At 48.8% G+C, this 16,699-nt stretch overlaps 4 protein-coding genes across 4 annotated transcripts; 1 reads left to right on the top strand and 3 right to left on the bottom strand.

Annotated features, from left to right (window-relative positions):
• Window positions 1-51: 51 nt before the first annotated feature.
• Window positions 52-1,192, bottom strand: FOIG_12771 (uncharacterized protein; the record flags this gene model as incomplete). Its single annotated transcript, XM_031213708.1, has 2 exons — window positions 52-1,026; window positions 1,076-1,192. 2 exons carry the CDS (start codon window positions 1,190-1,192, stop codon window positions 52-54), a joined length of 1,092 nt encoding a protein of 363 aa, XP_031056666.1.
• A 627-nt stretch (window positions 1,193-1,819) lies between these two features.
• FOIG_12770 (uncharacterized protein) lies at window positions 1,820-2,823 on the bottom strand (the record flags this gene model as incomplete). The annotated part of the gene is made up of 2 exons (XM_031213707.1): window positions 1,820-2,721; window positions 2,769-2,823. The coding sequence occupies 2 exons, from the start codon at window positions 2,821-2,823 to the stop codon at window positions 1,820-1,822; spliced, it is 957 nt and encodes a 318-aa protein (XP_031056665.1).
• Window positions 2,824-5,351: 2,528 nt separating this feature from the next.
• On the top strand, window positions 5,352-7,667 carry FOIG_12769 (uncharacterized protein). The gene is made up of 8 exons (XM_031213706.1): window positions 5,352-6,015; window positions 6,099-6,160; window positions 6,226-6,251; window positions 6,318-6,336; window positions 6,393-6,505; window positions 6,560-6,566; window positions 6,618-7,236; window positions 7,291-7,667. Exons 1-8 carry the CDS (start codon window positions 5,651-5,653, stop codon window positions 7,406-7,408), a joined length of 1,329 nt encoding a protein of 442 aa, XP_031056664.1. The 5' UTR covers window positions 5,352-5,650; the 3' UTR covers window positions 7,409-7,667.
• Window positions 7,668-7,761: 94 nt separating this feature from the next.
• Window positions 7,762-16,330, bottom strand: FOIG_12768 (uncharacterized protein; the record flags this gene model as incomplete). Its single annotated transcript, XM_031213705.1, has 17 exons — window positions 15,689-16,330; window positions 15,328-15,636; window positions 15,060-15,279; window positions 14,886-15,009; window positions 14,157-14,834; window positions 13,010-14,103; window positions 12,660-12,960; window positions 11,324-12,609; window positions 11,174-11,270; window positions 11,096-11,121; window positions 10,126-11,046; window positions 9,876-10,076; window positions 9,746-9,823; window positions 9,277-9,680; window positions 9,051-9,222; window positions 8,697-8,999; window positions 7,762-8,646 (listed from the first exon to the last, which is right to left on the bottom strand). The coding sequence occupies exons 1-17, from the start codon at window positions 16,210-16,212 to the stop codon at window positions 7,762-7,764; spliced, it is 7,623 nt and encodes a 2,540-aa protein (XP_031056663.1). The 5' UTR covers window positions 16,213-16,330.
• Window positions 16,331-16,699: the final 369 nt, after the last annotated feature.

Below are 16,699 nucleotides of genomic sequence, written 5' to 3'. Positions count from 1 at the left end.
AGCACCTCGTAAACCAATTGTTGAAGCCTGTGCAAACCAATAACGTAGTGACTATTCGATCTTCATGCGATCAACTGCGCCAAATCCTCTGACTGGAATACATCCCGCCTTGGTAGCCAACACGTTGACATAACCACTGAACTGCGATGGAAACCCGGTATCTTCATCAGCCTCGATAACCTGATCAGGCCTAGGGCTCGTAACGAGGAGTTCCATATCCTCCCACTGGATGGTCCACTCCTGCGGATACTCAAGCCCTGTATCCGGTGATATCCAGACGTTGGTAGTCGACGCCGTCAGGTTTATAGGAACCACAGAGTCTCGACCGTTCAGCGAACTTCTGACCGTAGCAAACATCTTCGGGCCGTCCACACGGTCCTCCCACTTCCAAGCACACATAATCGAGATATCCAGCCATTCTGATTCTTCGAAATGTAACATAATCCAATCGAACGAGTCTTGAAGTGAGCCGAATTGCCTATCATACCATGCGAAGGACTTTTCGGGGACAATGTCAACCTTTTTGCCATTGACTTTGAACGAGCCTTCGGTGCGTCCTCTTGGAACTGACCACTCCCAGCCAAGTCCCCCTCCGACTTGGTAAGACCCGAGAGCTGCGTTGAGCAAGATTGGAGACGTGAAATAGAAGTCAAAGTCAAACTCGACATTCTCCACGGAACTATAAGTGCGAAGACCATGTAACGGGTTCTTATCAATCGTTTCCATCCCATAATCCTCAAAGCTGGCCCGGAAATCACCATCACTAGTCCAAAAAGTAGTGTTTTCCGGAGCGATTCGATCATATTTGTGGAATATCGTGGGATCGGTCAGATCAAGCACTGATGCCCGGTACACTGGCTTAGAGCCCTCGATATCGGAAGCGTAACTCATCAAGTGAGAGGCGATGTAGTAATCGTGGCCATTGGAGCCATGGATAAATGCGTTGATCCAGAACGAGCCATCGATTTGAGTCCATCCTTTGTGTTGAGAGTCGGAGATGTTGAAGTTTAGAGGGTACCAGTCGATCTGGAGAATGTTAATGAAGCGTCTGATGGGAGGATCGAAAAGTACTCACTGCGCCGTTGAGGGTGAGGTTGGCATTATCAGGAGGTAAGAGGGGGCGAACAGGAGGTGTGACGCCTGAGAGAACAGCCGCTGGCGAGATTGCCAGAAGGAATAGGCTGGTCCTCATTGTGAAATGAATCGTGGTTGAGTTGGTGTAAAAGTGTGTTTGTTTGGGTTAAGGCTATAATATCTTCTGTTATAGCAGAGATGTATACCCTTTTTATATTTTATCGTAAACTCGGCAATCCAAGATAAAGGGATCGAGATGCAGACTCAACTTATCCATTAATCGAGATCTTCAACTCAAAATCGATGCTTATTCAACTTCTTAATAAGAGATTGTAATAATTACAAAGGTGGGCCAAACAATTACAACTGTGATCATACATCTAAATCTAAGATATGCTTAATATTGAAGTTCTTGATCTCAGGTTTAGGCTCGGGATGAAGCGGATGACCGTGACATAATCTTGTTGCAGGTGCGCTGTCAGCAAGCCCAGCGCAGCGTATTTCTAGATGTAGTTAACGCATGCAGCGCCAAGCATTTATTCCTGCAGATATTTATAAGCTTGGATCTCATATCAGTCTTACAAACCTTCAGTCACAATAAGATCACATAGCGTTAGTTCCTTGGATAGGTCATAGCGATTATAATTATCAACCTCACAAAGACTATATCTTGAACTACACAGCACGCAATATCACTTAGTGTAATTGCTCCTAGCTAGAAGTTTCTATATCCTCTTTGCCTGTATCAACTATTCCAAAGTCTCGCGTCAACATCAGATGTAAAGCTGGTGGAGGTTTCAGTCCCAACGACAGTCGTACTGCTGGACCATCCATCACCGGCACAAGTCGATGCTGTGCCTGCACTATGCATCAATGATTCTAGTCCACTATCATTCTCGCTCTCCATCGCCATCTCAGCCAGCGAGGCCTGTTTGACAATATACGATATCTCCGAAAAGTCGAGCTGAGCCTCTGACGTGATCGCAATAAAGTCTTTTTCTGAACCTACAAGTCCATTCGACGTAATCCAGCTCTTCATCCCAGCGACAGCCAGTGCACCTTCAGTGTTTAGAAGTTGTCGTGTGTCTTCGTATATGTTCTTTGCTGCTATCAAGACCTCGTTGGTAGTGACATGAACTATGTCATCAATCACCTCGCTGCAAATGCGGGCGACCTTTGGGCAGACGTTTCTCGATAGTAGGTGCTCTTCCAGTGTCGACTGTCCTTTGCAGTATATCAATCCTGAGATGTCTGCTGAATCGTAATGGTGCACTCCGATGACCTTGATGTTGGGAGTGATGCGCTTGAGATATATGCCTAGGCCAGCTATCAAAGTTCCGCAAGCAACCGGGCAGAAGACCGCTTGAACCTGAGAATGAATCGTCTGCTGTATTATCTCTTGTCCGATAGTCCCGTGACCTGCGATGACATATTCATCTCCAGGTTGAGGAATGGCAATCAGGCCATGAAGTGATTGCAGCCGCAAGGACTCCTCTTTCGCGGCATCCGCACTCAGTCCGTGCAACTCCACCGTACTCCCGAGACGCGTTAGTTCCTTGATCTTGGTTTTTGCAGTATGCTCTGGCAAAACGATTATCGATGGCGTTCGAAACTCCTTTGCCGCGTATGATACAGCTAGGGCATCGGCTATGAAATCTTAGATACAGGCTTGTGCACTCTGGGACTTAACTTACACGCAGAAGACGTTATCACGCCTTTCCACCTCTGTTCCTTATCTAAGTTGGCCATTCTGTTATATATCCCCCTCAGCCTGTAGGAATATCCAGGTTGTGTATCTTCTCGTTTGAACATGGCATTGCATCCAAGTTCTTCACTGAGTCCATGTGCTTTTGTCAAAGGGGTCGGGTTGACCACCTCATGTACCCTTGCTGTCAGGATAAGCTGCAAATACTGTGCCAGATTAGCTTCAATTGTAGCCAAGAATTTGATAACTGTCGAGATCATACATCTGTCAAGTCTCGTGAGTGGTTACAGATCGCTGAAGTGGGAGACAGATCCACAAGGCTTGATTGCCAACTGTTGATATCATCGTGTTCCGGCGTGCGGCTCAGCGAACCGTGCTTTTCGAAAGACAAGAGATGGGAGTTCGACCTTTGAAACATTTCATCGAAAACAATTAGGTACAGCCCGGGATAATATGTCGCTGTCGTGCTCGAGTTCTTAGTCGTGAAGTCGAGTATATAGTCCTGCACAATGGGCTCCGGCGTAATGAAAGTGCGGCTTCGGCGTGGATTAATGCTACAAGGATAGGGACTGCTGGGTACTAATGGGACTTATGGACAGTTGAAGATGGAGTGGGTTGCTTCTCAGCATCCTATCAGATCTTGTATCTTAGCATGCAGCATGGCCCTTTTACCTACCACATTAAAGACCTTATTACTACGCAAGATCGATCCAATAACTATTCAGGGTATAATCAAACATAGAATACTTACTCATGAACCCACGAGGGGCGGTCTTGGATCGGGGATCCTTAAATGGGGTGCAGGATCCGATGGAGTAACTTTACACCGATGATCAGGCTGACTGCATAGCCTTGGCAGATCATCCTGCATGCGCTTGATCTCTCTTCGGGTCTAGCAGATCTACCGTATTGAGGTGGCATGCATCTCACCTTACTCAAATTACTGTGAATGTGTAACTCGTTCCCAGGCAGATACAAACAGCAAACAAGGAATACCCTGTCACCAGTAACACTAATCATAACCTGCAAAAGAGAGAGACAAACAAACCTTTCAGTTCTCCTGACTGGCATCACTGCGACAACAGCCAACTGTAATAGCACAATATATATATATGAGTCACGGATGCAAGACAGAAAGCTGGTCTGCTACTACATGAGCAAGCGGCACCTTTAACACCGGATACGATGTATGAGTGATTCGAATTCAAAGTTCTTAAGCCAGGTGCATAGCCTGATCCTGTAACTTATAAATTATTTAAAGAAACATTAAGGGCCATACTAAAACTATGCTGTGTTGTCACTACGAGCTTTACTGGAACTAGCTGTATCAGCAGACGTGCCGCGTGGTTGAAATGCTGTATGTGTTATATGCGTCTAGTTTTGTTACATACTATAGAGCTAGCCTAATGCTTTATGTCTTTGTTTCATTGAGATCCTCTTATAGTATCTCAGTGCTCCTTTAAGTACAATCTCACTTATAATATAGTACATAAACCCGTGCCAAATCGCATCTTAATAGTGTTTATAGCTCTGTCTAGATTAAACACGCCCTTTGCGGATAGCGCTATTATGCCACATATTTTATTTGGCTATATATTGTATCCTATTGCTTACTTTTCTATTATTAACGATAAATGAGACCTGTGAATAAAAGCTTTGGCACTATGATGATACTAATTCAAGTTGACTTATATATATAAGCTCCTTGAATTTACATTTCCTTCTTTCTAAGATATTATGGTATGTAATATTGACTACTTTACTGGATCATTTAATTAAGTTGCAAGAGGTTTTGGTCTCAACGTACTTAGGTGGAGATAATACGCTGGCCTCAGGGTAGCTATCGAGGTCCGATGTATTTAAAACACCGACGAGAAGTAAAAGAATTCTACGATAAGCTCCATGATAACGCAATCATGAACAAAATAAGCCATAAATCATTACATGCACCAATCAAGAGGAAAGGGTAGCCTGCAGATAATGGGGAGAGACTGTTGCCAGCCACGTTTGCTGTTGAAGCCCAGAGCACCTGGGAGGAGCTGGACGTAGATCACGCGATCACACGACAACCAACAAACAATTAAATTGAAGCAAACAGCATAAGGTGCCAAGGAGACGAGACGACAAATAACATGAAATCTTGTACCTGAAGTTATTGATCTCCTACCTACAATTACTATTGTATTCGCAATCGTCCTCAGACTTCGGTGGCTGAAAAAGAAGCGACTGAAGATCAGTGAATTTTTATACTCGCGATTTCGGGATTTTCTCTGCGCCCGAGACCACAGAGCAAACATGCGAGAAAACAACGCCTATTAATTCCCAGTCACTCATTATGTGACGGATTCGAAACTAATGCTACCGCAATGTGACAAACTCTAAAGGGCGGGCCAGAGCTAACGAGCCGTTTGTCAGTTGAGGGCACTAAGCTAAACTTGACAGGGCTAGCACTTTGATGATCCGTCAGAGAACGAGACAAACAAACAAGGGTGCTCTCAGCCGTCTCGGTACCCAACACAGCCAGCGTCGGGGAACAATTTTTTTCTTCTCTCTTTTTTTACATAGAAGAGTAGCATGACCCCATCCAGCGCAGGTTTTCCGTCCCGTGTCTTGTGTGCTGTTGTTGGCTCTGCTGTGCCATTTTAACTCGACGACGTCAGAACTGCATACATTTCTTGCAGCAAGCAGGCAGGTCTGACTACCGACAAAAGTTATTTTTATTCCATTTATTTATTTTTACCATTCCTCAAATCGACACCATCTGTCAAACTAAAATAATTTAGCAACAAAAAAAGGAGACGAACGACGAAAAAAAAAAACCCCCCAAGCTGTTAGGCTTCGGCGCGGCCCGCGTGTTTATTAGCAACGAAAATGGCTCACTCGATGGACAACAATGGACGCGACTCGAGCTCGATTCGCAGCGGCGGCGGCGGTGCTGGCGCTGGCGGGGGGTCCACGGAATTTCTACAGTCGTCAGCCATGGCAAGGCCCCCTGCACAGACGACTCTCACCGCCTCATCGTCGTCGAACTACGCCTCTAGCGTGTCTAGTGACAGCCAGATGCAGACAGGGGGCCTCCCCGGGACACCTGTTACCCGACGCTCAGGCGGATGGGACCGGCAAACGCTCTCCCCGGCGGCGGCTGCAAGGGAGGACCATGTCGTCAAGACGAACAGTGTAGAGGACTCTTCTGATTCTTCGGATGAGTTTGTTACGAGTTACAAGCCTATGGAACGGTAAGTCTCAGAATCGGTTCAGATACTGATTCACTGATTGGTGGGTTGGCTCCATTGTTTGCTCCCATGCTAATGCGTCTCAGTGGGTCGCGGTCCAAACGGTTCTTCCAAGCATTCGTCGCCAAATTCACCAAATCCTCTGTTCGTTCGTTTCCCCCCCTCCCCTGCTTCACACTAGCATCCGAGAATTAACCAAACGACGACGAACAGGGTACGGTTTGGTGCCGAATAGCCAGGTATGTTGCAATCACACGTTGTGATAACGATACGGGTACTCGGATACTAATACGCTTTCGGCTTAGCAAGAGCAAGACAGAAATGGTATGATGCACTCGGCACTCTTTAACCCGCGGATTCACTGATAAGATTGCGCTTAGTCATTCAACATACCGTTATCATCAATATCTTCAAGGGACTTCACTTATCACCGATAACGTCAAGGCCGAAGCGGGTGCTTGATGTCGGTACTGGACCTGGGACATGGGCATTGGTAAGTTCTCAAGGAATCTCATGATGTAAAATCTTGCTGATATCGATGCTACAGGAATTTGGTACGCCTCAGGCTTCATCGCCTTTCTGTTACTGACGCTAACGTTTGGCAGCCACGAAATACCCTTCCTGTTCTGTTTTAGGCGTCGATATTGAACCAGTCCACCCACCATATACAAAATCCAATTGCAGCTTTAAAACATTCGATATCACACACGACTGGGATATTTTCAATGGCGGCAACTTCGATTTCATTCACATCCGACAACTAGGCGATATTGGAGATAAGAGGAAGTTAGTCCAATCGGCATTTGACAATTTGAGGCCAGGAGGATGGGTTGAGTTCACAGAATGGATCGCCATCCTGCAATCACCGAACCACTCATTAAACGGCACCGCATTCCGAAGATGGAACGATTTACTAGAGCAAGGGATGCGGAATTTTGGCACAACACTGAAATACCCGGAAAAGTTCAAACCAATCCTACAAGAAGTCGGTTTTGAGCGCATCATCGAGACGAGACACGGAGCGCCGACGAATGCATGCTATCCTGGGAAGAAGTTACAACGCATAGGGCATCTTATGACGCAGAATTGGTTGTTTATTCTTGAGCCGTTGACGATGCCCGTTTTTACGCAAGGCTTGGGTTGGTCGCCGGAGCAGGTCAAGAAGTTTCTGGTGGATGTGAAGAAAGAGATTGGGAACACAAAATACCATTCATTTATGACATTGTAAGTACCAAACTTCTCATTTGTTACAAGAAGGGTAGCTGACCTACGACGCAGAATAACGATGTGTGCTCAGAAGCCGTCACCTGGTTCGTCCACACCATCAAATTCCGCGCCAGCTTCAGTCTCGGCGTCAGTGTCGACTTCTATGTCGGAATCTTCTATGCCACGATGAGGATAGATGCCGTGTTGGGTTACGAAATATCAAGTCTCGAGACAAGACCCTTTGATGGGACTGAATTGCATATTTTTGGTGTTACATAGCATTAATTCTTTTTTTTGGCTCGCTGGCTGCGAGGGTTGGTCTCAGGCGTGATTATGAGCAGGGAGAGATATCTTATAAAGGGCACATACATAGATGGATACGGCTATGCGGGAGGCATATGATCTCAGAAAGCAACAAGTGTATTCGATTGACGTGTCATAAATATCGTGAAGCTCCAACAAACGAAAACGCATACAAGGAACGAGAAATGACAAGAGCCACCAATCCGCTGTAAACCGAAACACCCAAAGAACTCATCACATTCATCCGACAATCATTCTAGAAACCCTAGCCGACAAATCCTGGATACTATACGGGTTCGTCAGATCATTAATAGGCAAATCAATCTGGAACGCATATCGCGCCCAAGATCGAACCTCAATCGCAATAAGCGAGTCCATTCCATACTGGATCGCGGATCTCGAAGGCTGAATGTCGGCAACCTTGATCGACAGTACTTGTGCCAGCTTGGCAACAAGAGCAGTGCAGACGAAGGGCTGTAAAGCTGCCTCTTTGCCTTCAGGTGCATCACCCAATCGACCCAGAGTGCTTCGGAAGGCCTTGACAGCTGTTTGGACTGCACTCTCGCCACTATCAGCATCGGAGTCAAGAGCTGCATTGTCAGCGGCGCGAGATCGCAATAGACCGAACTTTGCGTCTTGCGCCCAAGACTGGTACTCTGCTGTGGCTTTGTCGATCATGCCAAAGCTGAGAACAATCTGACTCTCGACGAAGCCATCGTAAGTAGACTCTGTGATGAGATTCTTGGGCGAACCCGTTGCGATAGCACCCTCGACAACACGTAGGACATCTCGGACTGTAATGGGTCTAAGCCCACGAGATAACAGGGAAGCCTGGATCTCAGGACGCTCACTGATGTTGCCGACGTCCTCGACAAATCCGAGATCGACAGACGATGCAGGGAGTCCGAGACTTTGACGGTATCGAGCAAAGGTGTCGAGGAAAGTACTGCTTGCTGCGTAGTTGGATTGACCCTCGTTACCCAAGACTCCACAGCCTGAACTGAGCATGACGAAGAAGTCGAGGTCTTGGTTGAGAAGGCTGTTATGGAGGTTCAGCGAGCCATTGACCTTGGGACCAAAGACGGCATCGAAGTCTTCCAGAGTGATGTCCTCAAAGAAGCAGTCCTGTATACGGTTAGATATGTGAACATCATCAAGATCATGGGTAGACTCACGCTCAGTCTCAAGGCAGAGTGAATAACTCCACCAACAGGGGTGTCGATGGAAGCAACGAGGCGCTCGACAGCCTCGGAGTCACCGACGTCGCAAACTTCAACTCTACCATTGCAGCCGTATGATGAAAGTTGCTGCAGAAGGTCACCAGACTCTGAGGCCCGGGCAACAGAGCTAGTGGCCAGAATAATGTGTCGAGCGCCGTAGCTAGCCATCCAGACTGAAATGGCACGGCCTAGACCACCGAGGCCGCCTGTGATGATGTAGGTCTTGTGGGGGTTGAAGCGAGAAGTCTTGGGTCGTGTCTAGATCACGATTAGATACAGCCTTGTCGCTGAGAGAGTGAAAACACTTACTTTGATCAATTGCTGACCGTCGACATTCGTGAGTGATACAACCTGCTTTTGCTGATTACCCTCTACAAGTGATGAAAAGGCTGACTGAATAGAGTCAAGTCCAGTCACCGAGGCCGAAGTGTCAACGTCGATCTCCCGCCTCTCAACCAAGTCAATCACCTGGTCAAGCAAGCTAATACGAAGGTCAGCTATTGGGGATTAGGCACGAATTAAACCGATCACTTACTCTCCGAGATCCTGCTTGCTCTCCTGATAAGCATCCGCCAAATCAACAGAAGCAAACATGACATTCTTATTCGGCGCAAGATGGACCTCATCACTAGAGGCCTCGCCCGATGCAATCTCGATGTACGTTCCACGGTTCGCTACCAAATGAGCAAAGTCTGGATATTGACCCGACTTGGTGTTCAGCACGAGCTTGTACGCTTGGAAAGTCGTGGAGCGAGAGACGCTGGAACGGCTGGTGTTGGTTGGGTTTACAAAGATCTTGGCAGAATGAAGTCCGAGTCTGGTGAGGATGGGCTTGTTGGTTGCGTCGCTGATGGCAGCGTAGACGTCAAGCTTCAGGGCTGTTGCCATCTTGATGAGGGCGACGCCTTGGGTGGAAGATGCGTTGACGATGAGTATTTTCTGTCCCTGAGTTAATATTGCCTGTTGTTGAAGGGGTATGGAGTTGAAGGGGGCATGGTACATACCTGTCCTGTTGATACTCTGGCAGGCGTAGTCAGCGCGTACAAAGCAGTAACGAAGCTTGTAGGAATGGCCGCCGCATCCTACATCAAGGTTAGCCATGCTCAATCACAGCAGCAACGGGACTCCTCTTACCTCGAATGAAAGCCAGTCAGGTATCTTTCTGCAGCAGTCTGAAGGTGCCAGGTACTGCGTTGTGAAAGTTCCTTGGCCGATGACCGCAACGCGATCTCCAGGGCTGAACGATGCGACGTTGGCGCCGCAACTTGTGACGACACCTGAGCACTCGCGGCCGAACGATGTCGCTGGAAGAGACCCTTGGACGATGAATCCATCCTAGTGCAGTGTTAGATCAACGGTCGACAGAGAAGACATATGTACTTACCCGTTCATCAAGTCCGACAGCCTTCACCTCGACAAGAACATGCCCATCTGGAATTGCGGTATATGCATCATCTTGCGCCATAGTCAGACTCTCCAGAATTCCTACCTCTCCCATGATCAAGTGGTGAGGAGCCTTCACCACCTGCGTCGAGGGGGCATCCATCTTTCGAGCAGGACCATAAGCATTCTCAAGCAGGGCGTCATTGACAAGTCTGCATGTCCAGAGCTGACCGTATTTTTCGGCAATCTCGTAGTCCAGCCTGGAGATTGGATCATCATGAGAGTAATGCGCCCGTTCCAAGACGTGGTAGATGACGTTGGCCGTGATATCGCCATCACTGCTCAAGTCAAGAGTGTACAGCTGGCATTGACTGTTTTCGCCGCGGAGGGTTCGTGCAAAACCAGTGACAAGACCTCCTGTTGTGTTCTGGGGGTCGAGGTATACCTTGCGGGTAACCCAGATGCACTTGATGGGCTTGGTGAGCCACGATTTCAACGCGGTCAATTGCTCTGGTTGAAGAGATGCAAGAAAACTTCCTTCAGTCTCGTCAATGAGGATAAGCCACTCCCCAGACCATTCTCGCGAAGCAAGGTCCTCAAGGGTACTAGAGCTTGCCGAAATACCACGCGTGCCGAGATACTTCTGAAGGTGGTCTCGAGTGGACAGATCGCTACCGACTCCAGCGATATGTACCTTCTCCTCAGAAAGCGGCTTGGGCGGAGTGTAATTAGCGGGCTTAGCTCGAGCCATCATGACGATAGTGCTCGACAGTTGGTCAGTGTCACTCTTGTCGTGCTTGGCCTCAATCTCAGAGACGCTGTCAAAGTCGGCAGCGAGCTCGTCGCGCCACTCGTCGAGAGTAAGACCAGGGCCAGAGCGGCCGGGTGATCGAGGGCGGAGCCACCAGCCAGTCAACGGTCCCTACATAAGAGTTAGCAATGGCATGTAAATTATTGGGTGTTGGTCTTACCCAGAGGAAGTTGGCTGAAGTCAAGTCTGCAAGTACAAATGTTAGCCAAACCTCAGTGACATGAGTGATGTTACGTACCCTCTGAAAGTTCACCAACCAAGAGGTATCCATCGTCGCGCAACAAAGATCGAATGTTCTTCATGGCAAATGGGAGATCGGCAGTGGCGTGTAGAACCTAACGTAGAACGATCAGTATCCGAAGGAACCTTCACGACATCTGAAACTTACATTAGCTGCAACAACAAGGTCATACTTCTCAGTAAATCCCTGCTCAGCAATATCCTTCTCAACATCAAGAGTCTTGAACTCAATCCTATCCCACTGCGCAAACTTCTTCTTCGCCTTATCAAAGAAGCCAGCCGAGATATCAGTAAAAGTAAAAGACTGGTACGCATTCTTCCCTCCAGCCTTGGAGAACCCACGTAGCAACTCGGTAGTGGCGCCACCAGTTCCAGCCCCAATCTCCAGGATCTTCATGTTGGGATTCTTGTGCGCCAAGAGCTCAGCGACGGAGAGAAGTTTCTGGTTCATGCTGGTGGTGAAGATACTTTCTTCGTAGAAGCGGTAGAGTAGGTCGTTCTCGAGCCATACTGCAAGGGCTTCGACTTCGCCGCGGAAGATTCTGGACATGTTGATGGCGAGTTGGGATACGATTGATGCGTCGACGGTTTGAGAGATTCCAGAGTTGGCAACGACGTTCATGATGGCGTCTTGGACTGTTGCGAAGCCATTTTGTTGCTTGTGACGGGCCGCTAAGCGGTCTTTGTGCGCTTCAGCTTGGTCGAGGAACCATGAATGGTAGCTGAGTAGGTGGGGAGCCAAGTCTTTGCCCTTCTCGATACCATTCTCAACGATGAGTGGGATCAACTCCTTGACCAGGTTCTCAAGGTTGACGAGCTTCTTCTCCGCGGGGAGGCTCTTGATCTTGATGGAGCTGAGCATAGGGTCACTGCTCGAAATGTCGCCGATGTCAGGTTTCCACGTAAGTCTCAGCCAAGGGAGGGTAGTATTGTCATCACTCGTAGCCCTGTCCATCTGTAGACCTTCAACAACAAAGAAAGGCCTCGATAACGAGTCATAACACTCGACACTACCTTGGATCCTGCTAAAGCCAACAGGTGATGTATTGGTAGTACAAGACGCGACGTCCGTGTTCTCAGCGGGCATGCGGATCGAGATCCTCTTCATCTTGGATGGAAGAAGTAAGGTATCGATCTCTTGAAAGTAGCCAGAGCGATTAGCCAAAGCAGGTGTTTGAAGAGCGGCATCCATCATGGCTGGGTGCAGGAGATAGCGCTGGCCTGGAACGGGAGATTGAGCAGTGGATGTCATATCGATCTTGGCAGAGCAAGCGGAGAGACTGGGGCGGACTCGGACTTCGTTGAGAAGCTGGAACTTGGGACCGTAGCCGTAGCCAACTCGTTCGAGAGTCTTGTAGTAGCTCTTCAACGGGACCCTGAGGGGCATATGGTGCCACGAGGTTCTGCGGCGAAGAGCAACGTTATCTTTGCTCGCTGGGAGATTGTTAGCTCAGACTACTGGCTGTTTGTCGCGGATCACTCACTTTCGAGGACTGCAGCTCTGCCGTGGCAATGACGGATATCGACATCGCCTCTCAGCGAAGAGATAGTAAAGTCATACCACGTCTCCTCGGACTTGGCATTATCGTTGTCTGGGATGAGTGTGAGGAAGAGATCAATGGGCGACTCGTCAGGGAGAATGATGGAGTTGGAAAAGACAAAGTCTTGAAGCTCGAACGAATGGTTCGCCCAGTCAATCTCCTTGTTCTCTTCCTGTACCTGCATCATGGCCTCAACGACCATCGCAATGCCGGTAGTGAAGGAAAATGTCACAATACCGTTGACCTGTCTAGCATTAGCCTTGTCTCATGTCTGATGCGTACTCTTCACCTACCTGATGGTCAACCAGCCAAGGCGCATCTTCTATCGACACCTTGTTCCTCCATGTTGGAGCCGAAGGATTCACTCCTCTGCAGCGAGATCCCAGAATCTCATGTCGTGGCGACTTCCTGAATCGCCACTCCTGACTGTTTCGTGGCTCGGTCCACGGCGTTGAGGAATAGTCCCAGGCGTAAGCTGGCAGGTTGTCTTGGAGATGGTTGGGAAGACGCCCAGTCTTGCCTGCGATCTTGTTGACTTGATCCAGATCCAACTGCTTCCCATTGAGAACTAAGTCTCCAGCGAGGCTCATGAGTTGCTGGCTTGAGTCTGCGTTCCGAAGCATTGTGGCGAAGAAGGGAAGTTGAGGTGAGTTAGGAAGAGACTTGACAATCTCGGATGTAGGACGAGAAAGCAGAGAATGAGGACCGAGTTCAACGCAAAGATCGAACTTGCGGTCTGATGAGGTCAAAGCCAGCGTGACTGCATCGGTGTAAAGAACTGGAGAGACGAGGTTGGCTCCCCAATAGTCAGCGTCAACCTCGGTACCCTTCAGCTCAAGACCAGTAACAGATGAGTACATAGGAACTCGGCCAGTCTTAGGTTGTATAACACCCTTGAGCTGACCGACGTACTCGTCCACAACTGTCTTCATGGCCCGAGTGTGATAGGCTCGAGTCACTGCAACAGCCCTAGAGACAATGCCATGGGTGCTAAGCTCAGCAGCCACATTCTTGACTCCCTCAGCAGAACCAGCGAGAGTGAGATTCTGAGGGCCGTTGAAGCAAGCAATCTGCACATCGTTTCGCTCCAATGCATCTTGCAGCTCCTTCGCCTTGGGTGCGCTCCTAGTGGCCAGCATAGCACCTGACGGAGCGTTCTGGCAGGCAATGCCTCGGTAATAAGCCACTGTGATGGCCTCCTTGGCTGTGAGAGCACCACAGGCGTAGGCAGCGGCTGTTTCTCCACCGGAATGGCCAACAACGCCATCTGGAAGGACACCCCAGCTTGACAGAACGTCTGTTAACGCGATCTGGACCGCCATGGAGAGGGGATGCGCGAGAGCTGGCGAATCAATCTCCTCTTGAGAGAGCTCAGTAGTGAGCTTGTCTGCGAGAGTGTCAGTAACTGTCAAGTCCAGATGATGTTGCATCTAAACGTACCTATCAACGACCAAGTTGGTGTCTTGGATGACTGAAGTTCTCTTATAACCTCCTCAAGATTGTACAAACTGTTGCGCGCCACAGGGAATGCATCGAGGAGACGTTTACCCATTTGTGACCACATAGCTCCTTGACCTGTGAATGTGAACAAGACTCGTGGGGAATCACCACTTGTAGGTCCTGTTCCAACCTTGAGTGCGTTGGTTTCGAGCTGCTGGATGAGGTCGTCAACTGACTGAGCGACAGCAAACGATTTCCATGGTCGGATATTGATCTGGCTTCGTGCATTTAGAGCTTTGACAAGAGGACTAGTCAGGCCCTTGCACTCTTCGTGAGTCTTGAGAAACTCCAAGAGGTTCTGTTCGTTCGTCTCCCGAGAGCTCTTAGAAGCACCAGATGTGAAGAGAAGGAAGTAGGGGTCGTTAGACTTTTCCCCTTCTTCGTGATAGTCGTTGACACCGTTGACGCCGTTGGTTCCATTGATGCTGTGAGTGCCATTGACTCTGTTTGCACCATTGGTTGAACCATTGGTCAGTTGAGGCGGTTCGTAGAACTCAACGACAGCGTGTGCAGTAGATCCACCGATACCAAGCGAGTTGACGCTTGCCCGGCGGATGGACTTGGAAGGCCATGGCTGGGGAGCGGTTGGAACACGAACTCTCCATCCATCAAAGTCAACTACGTAAATCACGGTTAGTCGAGTTCAAAGTGGGTGAGGAGGATACATACTCTTGGGGTTGGGTGTCTTGTAATTTGTGTTGGGAGGGATCTCGCCCTTTTCCAGAGCCAAGACCACCTTGATGAGACTGCTCAAACCACTAGCAGCCTCTGAATGTCCGACGTTTGGTTTTGTCTGTTCATGTTAGTATATCTTCTACTGACAACAAGAAAGGATTGACTTACAGAACCGACCCAGAGTGCATCTTGGGTCTTGTGGCTTTCAGAAAAGACTGAGCCAACGGCGCCCAGCTCTATGCAATCGCCAACGGGTGTACCTGTTCCATGGCACTCAAAGTACCCTGTCTCACTAAAGTCATTGATTCCTGCTTGGGCATAGGCCTGCAAGATGGTATCTGCCTGAGCTCGTCCGGATGGCTCCGTGATGGCTGGAGTGGCACCAGAACTGAAGCTGTTAGTGTCTGAGTCTTGGATCAAAACGGAGCAGACGAACCTATTAGATGAAGTGCCCCTGATGACCGCTCGGATGCTGTCTCCATCTCTGATCGCATCGCTGAGCCTCTTGACATAGACGGCATTGGTTCCTTCACCACGTCCATATCCATTAGCGCTAGCATCAAATGTCTTACACTGACCATCCGCAGCAATAGCACCGAGACGCGTCAAAGACAAAGCATAATCAGGACTCAGGAACAGATTAGATGCACCAATCACAGCGCCGTCACACTCCCCAGCCTGCAGTGCTTGGCAGGCAAGATGAAGTGCCACCAGGGCACCCGAACAGGCAGTATCGATGGTGACACTGCATGAGGCGTCAGCACTGTAATCGCCTCCTTTGGGAAATGACAACATACCTGGGTCCACCAAGATCGAGTGCATGACTGATGCGGTTTGCAAGCATGGTTCGTGTTGTTCCAATAGCGATAAAGGTTGGAAGATATTCAGGGTCTTGCATGAGCATGTCGTGGTAATCACTCACAAACATGGCACAATAGCAGCCAATCTTTGACTTTGAGATTGTTTCCATAGAGATGTTAGCTGACTCAAGACACTCATAGACAACCTCGAGCAGCTGTTTCTGCTGAGGATCCATAGCTGTTGCAGTGTCTTTGCTAATACCAAAGAACTTGTGATCAAACTGCTTAATGTCCCTCTTGACGAAGTGAGCACCCCTGAAGGCCTGAGCTCCCTTCTGATTAGGATCCATGGATAGAAAGTTCTCAGCATTGAATCGATCTTTGGGTATCGCTGTAGCGGATGAGCGACCTGCTCGGACATGGTCCCATAGGTCAAGTGGCTTGTCGATTCCGCCTGGGAGACGACAAGCCATGCTTACAATGGCAATTGGCTCTCGCCATTGTGGAATCTGGGAAGGCATTGCAAAAAAACAAACGTCAAAACAAATTGGGGTATACTGAAAGAATTCGTCCCAAAGTCTTGTAACTCTGGGGGCAAAAGTTACATGAGAAGGGTATGGAATAGTTCATGACACCACCGGCAAGGGCACATACATATGGACACGGCCAGAGACTGGCCATGATACGCTCGCTCGGTAATCACCACATGAGAACACGGCGTGTCCAGTTTCCTGGTTCATTGTCCCCACCGCAGCCCGCAAGGGTCCGGCGTGTTGGTTGTTAGCTCCACGAGCTACTGCACTGCCATTGTCGTAATATTAATCACGGTTGGCGCGTGATCTAGCTGTCACTAGTATAGTTTGAGTTGCTCTACTTGGTGAAATATCGCACTATGGATGCAACAAGAAGTTCTTAAGTGTTTTCTGCGCCTCTTTTGACGATCGGACCTGTTTCTGGAATGGTTATTACGGGGTTCATGATATGACGCTTGCAGTAGCACCAACATAG

Source organism: Fusarium odoratissimum (genome assembly GCF_000260195.1).
Source record: "Fusarium odoratissimum NRRL 54006 unplaced genomic scaffold supercont1.28, whole genome shotgun sequence".
Classification (NCBI taxonomy): Eukaryota; Fungi; Ascomycota; class Sordariomycetes; order Hypocreales; family Nectriaceae; genus Fusarium; species Fusarium odoratissimum.
The sequence above is the reverse complement of the archived record's forward strand: the minus strand, read 5'-3'. Positions and strand labels throughout refer to the sequence as shown.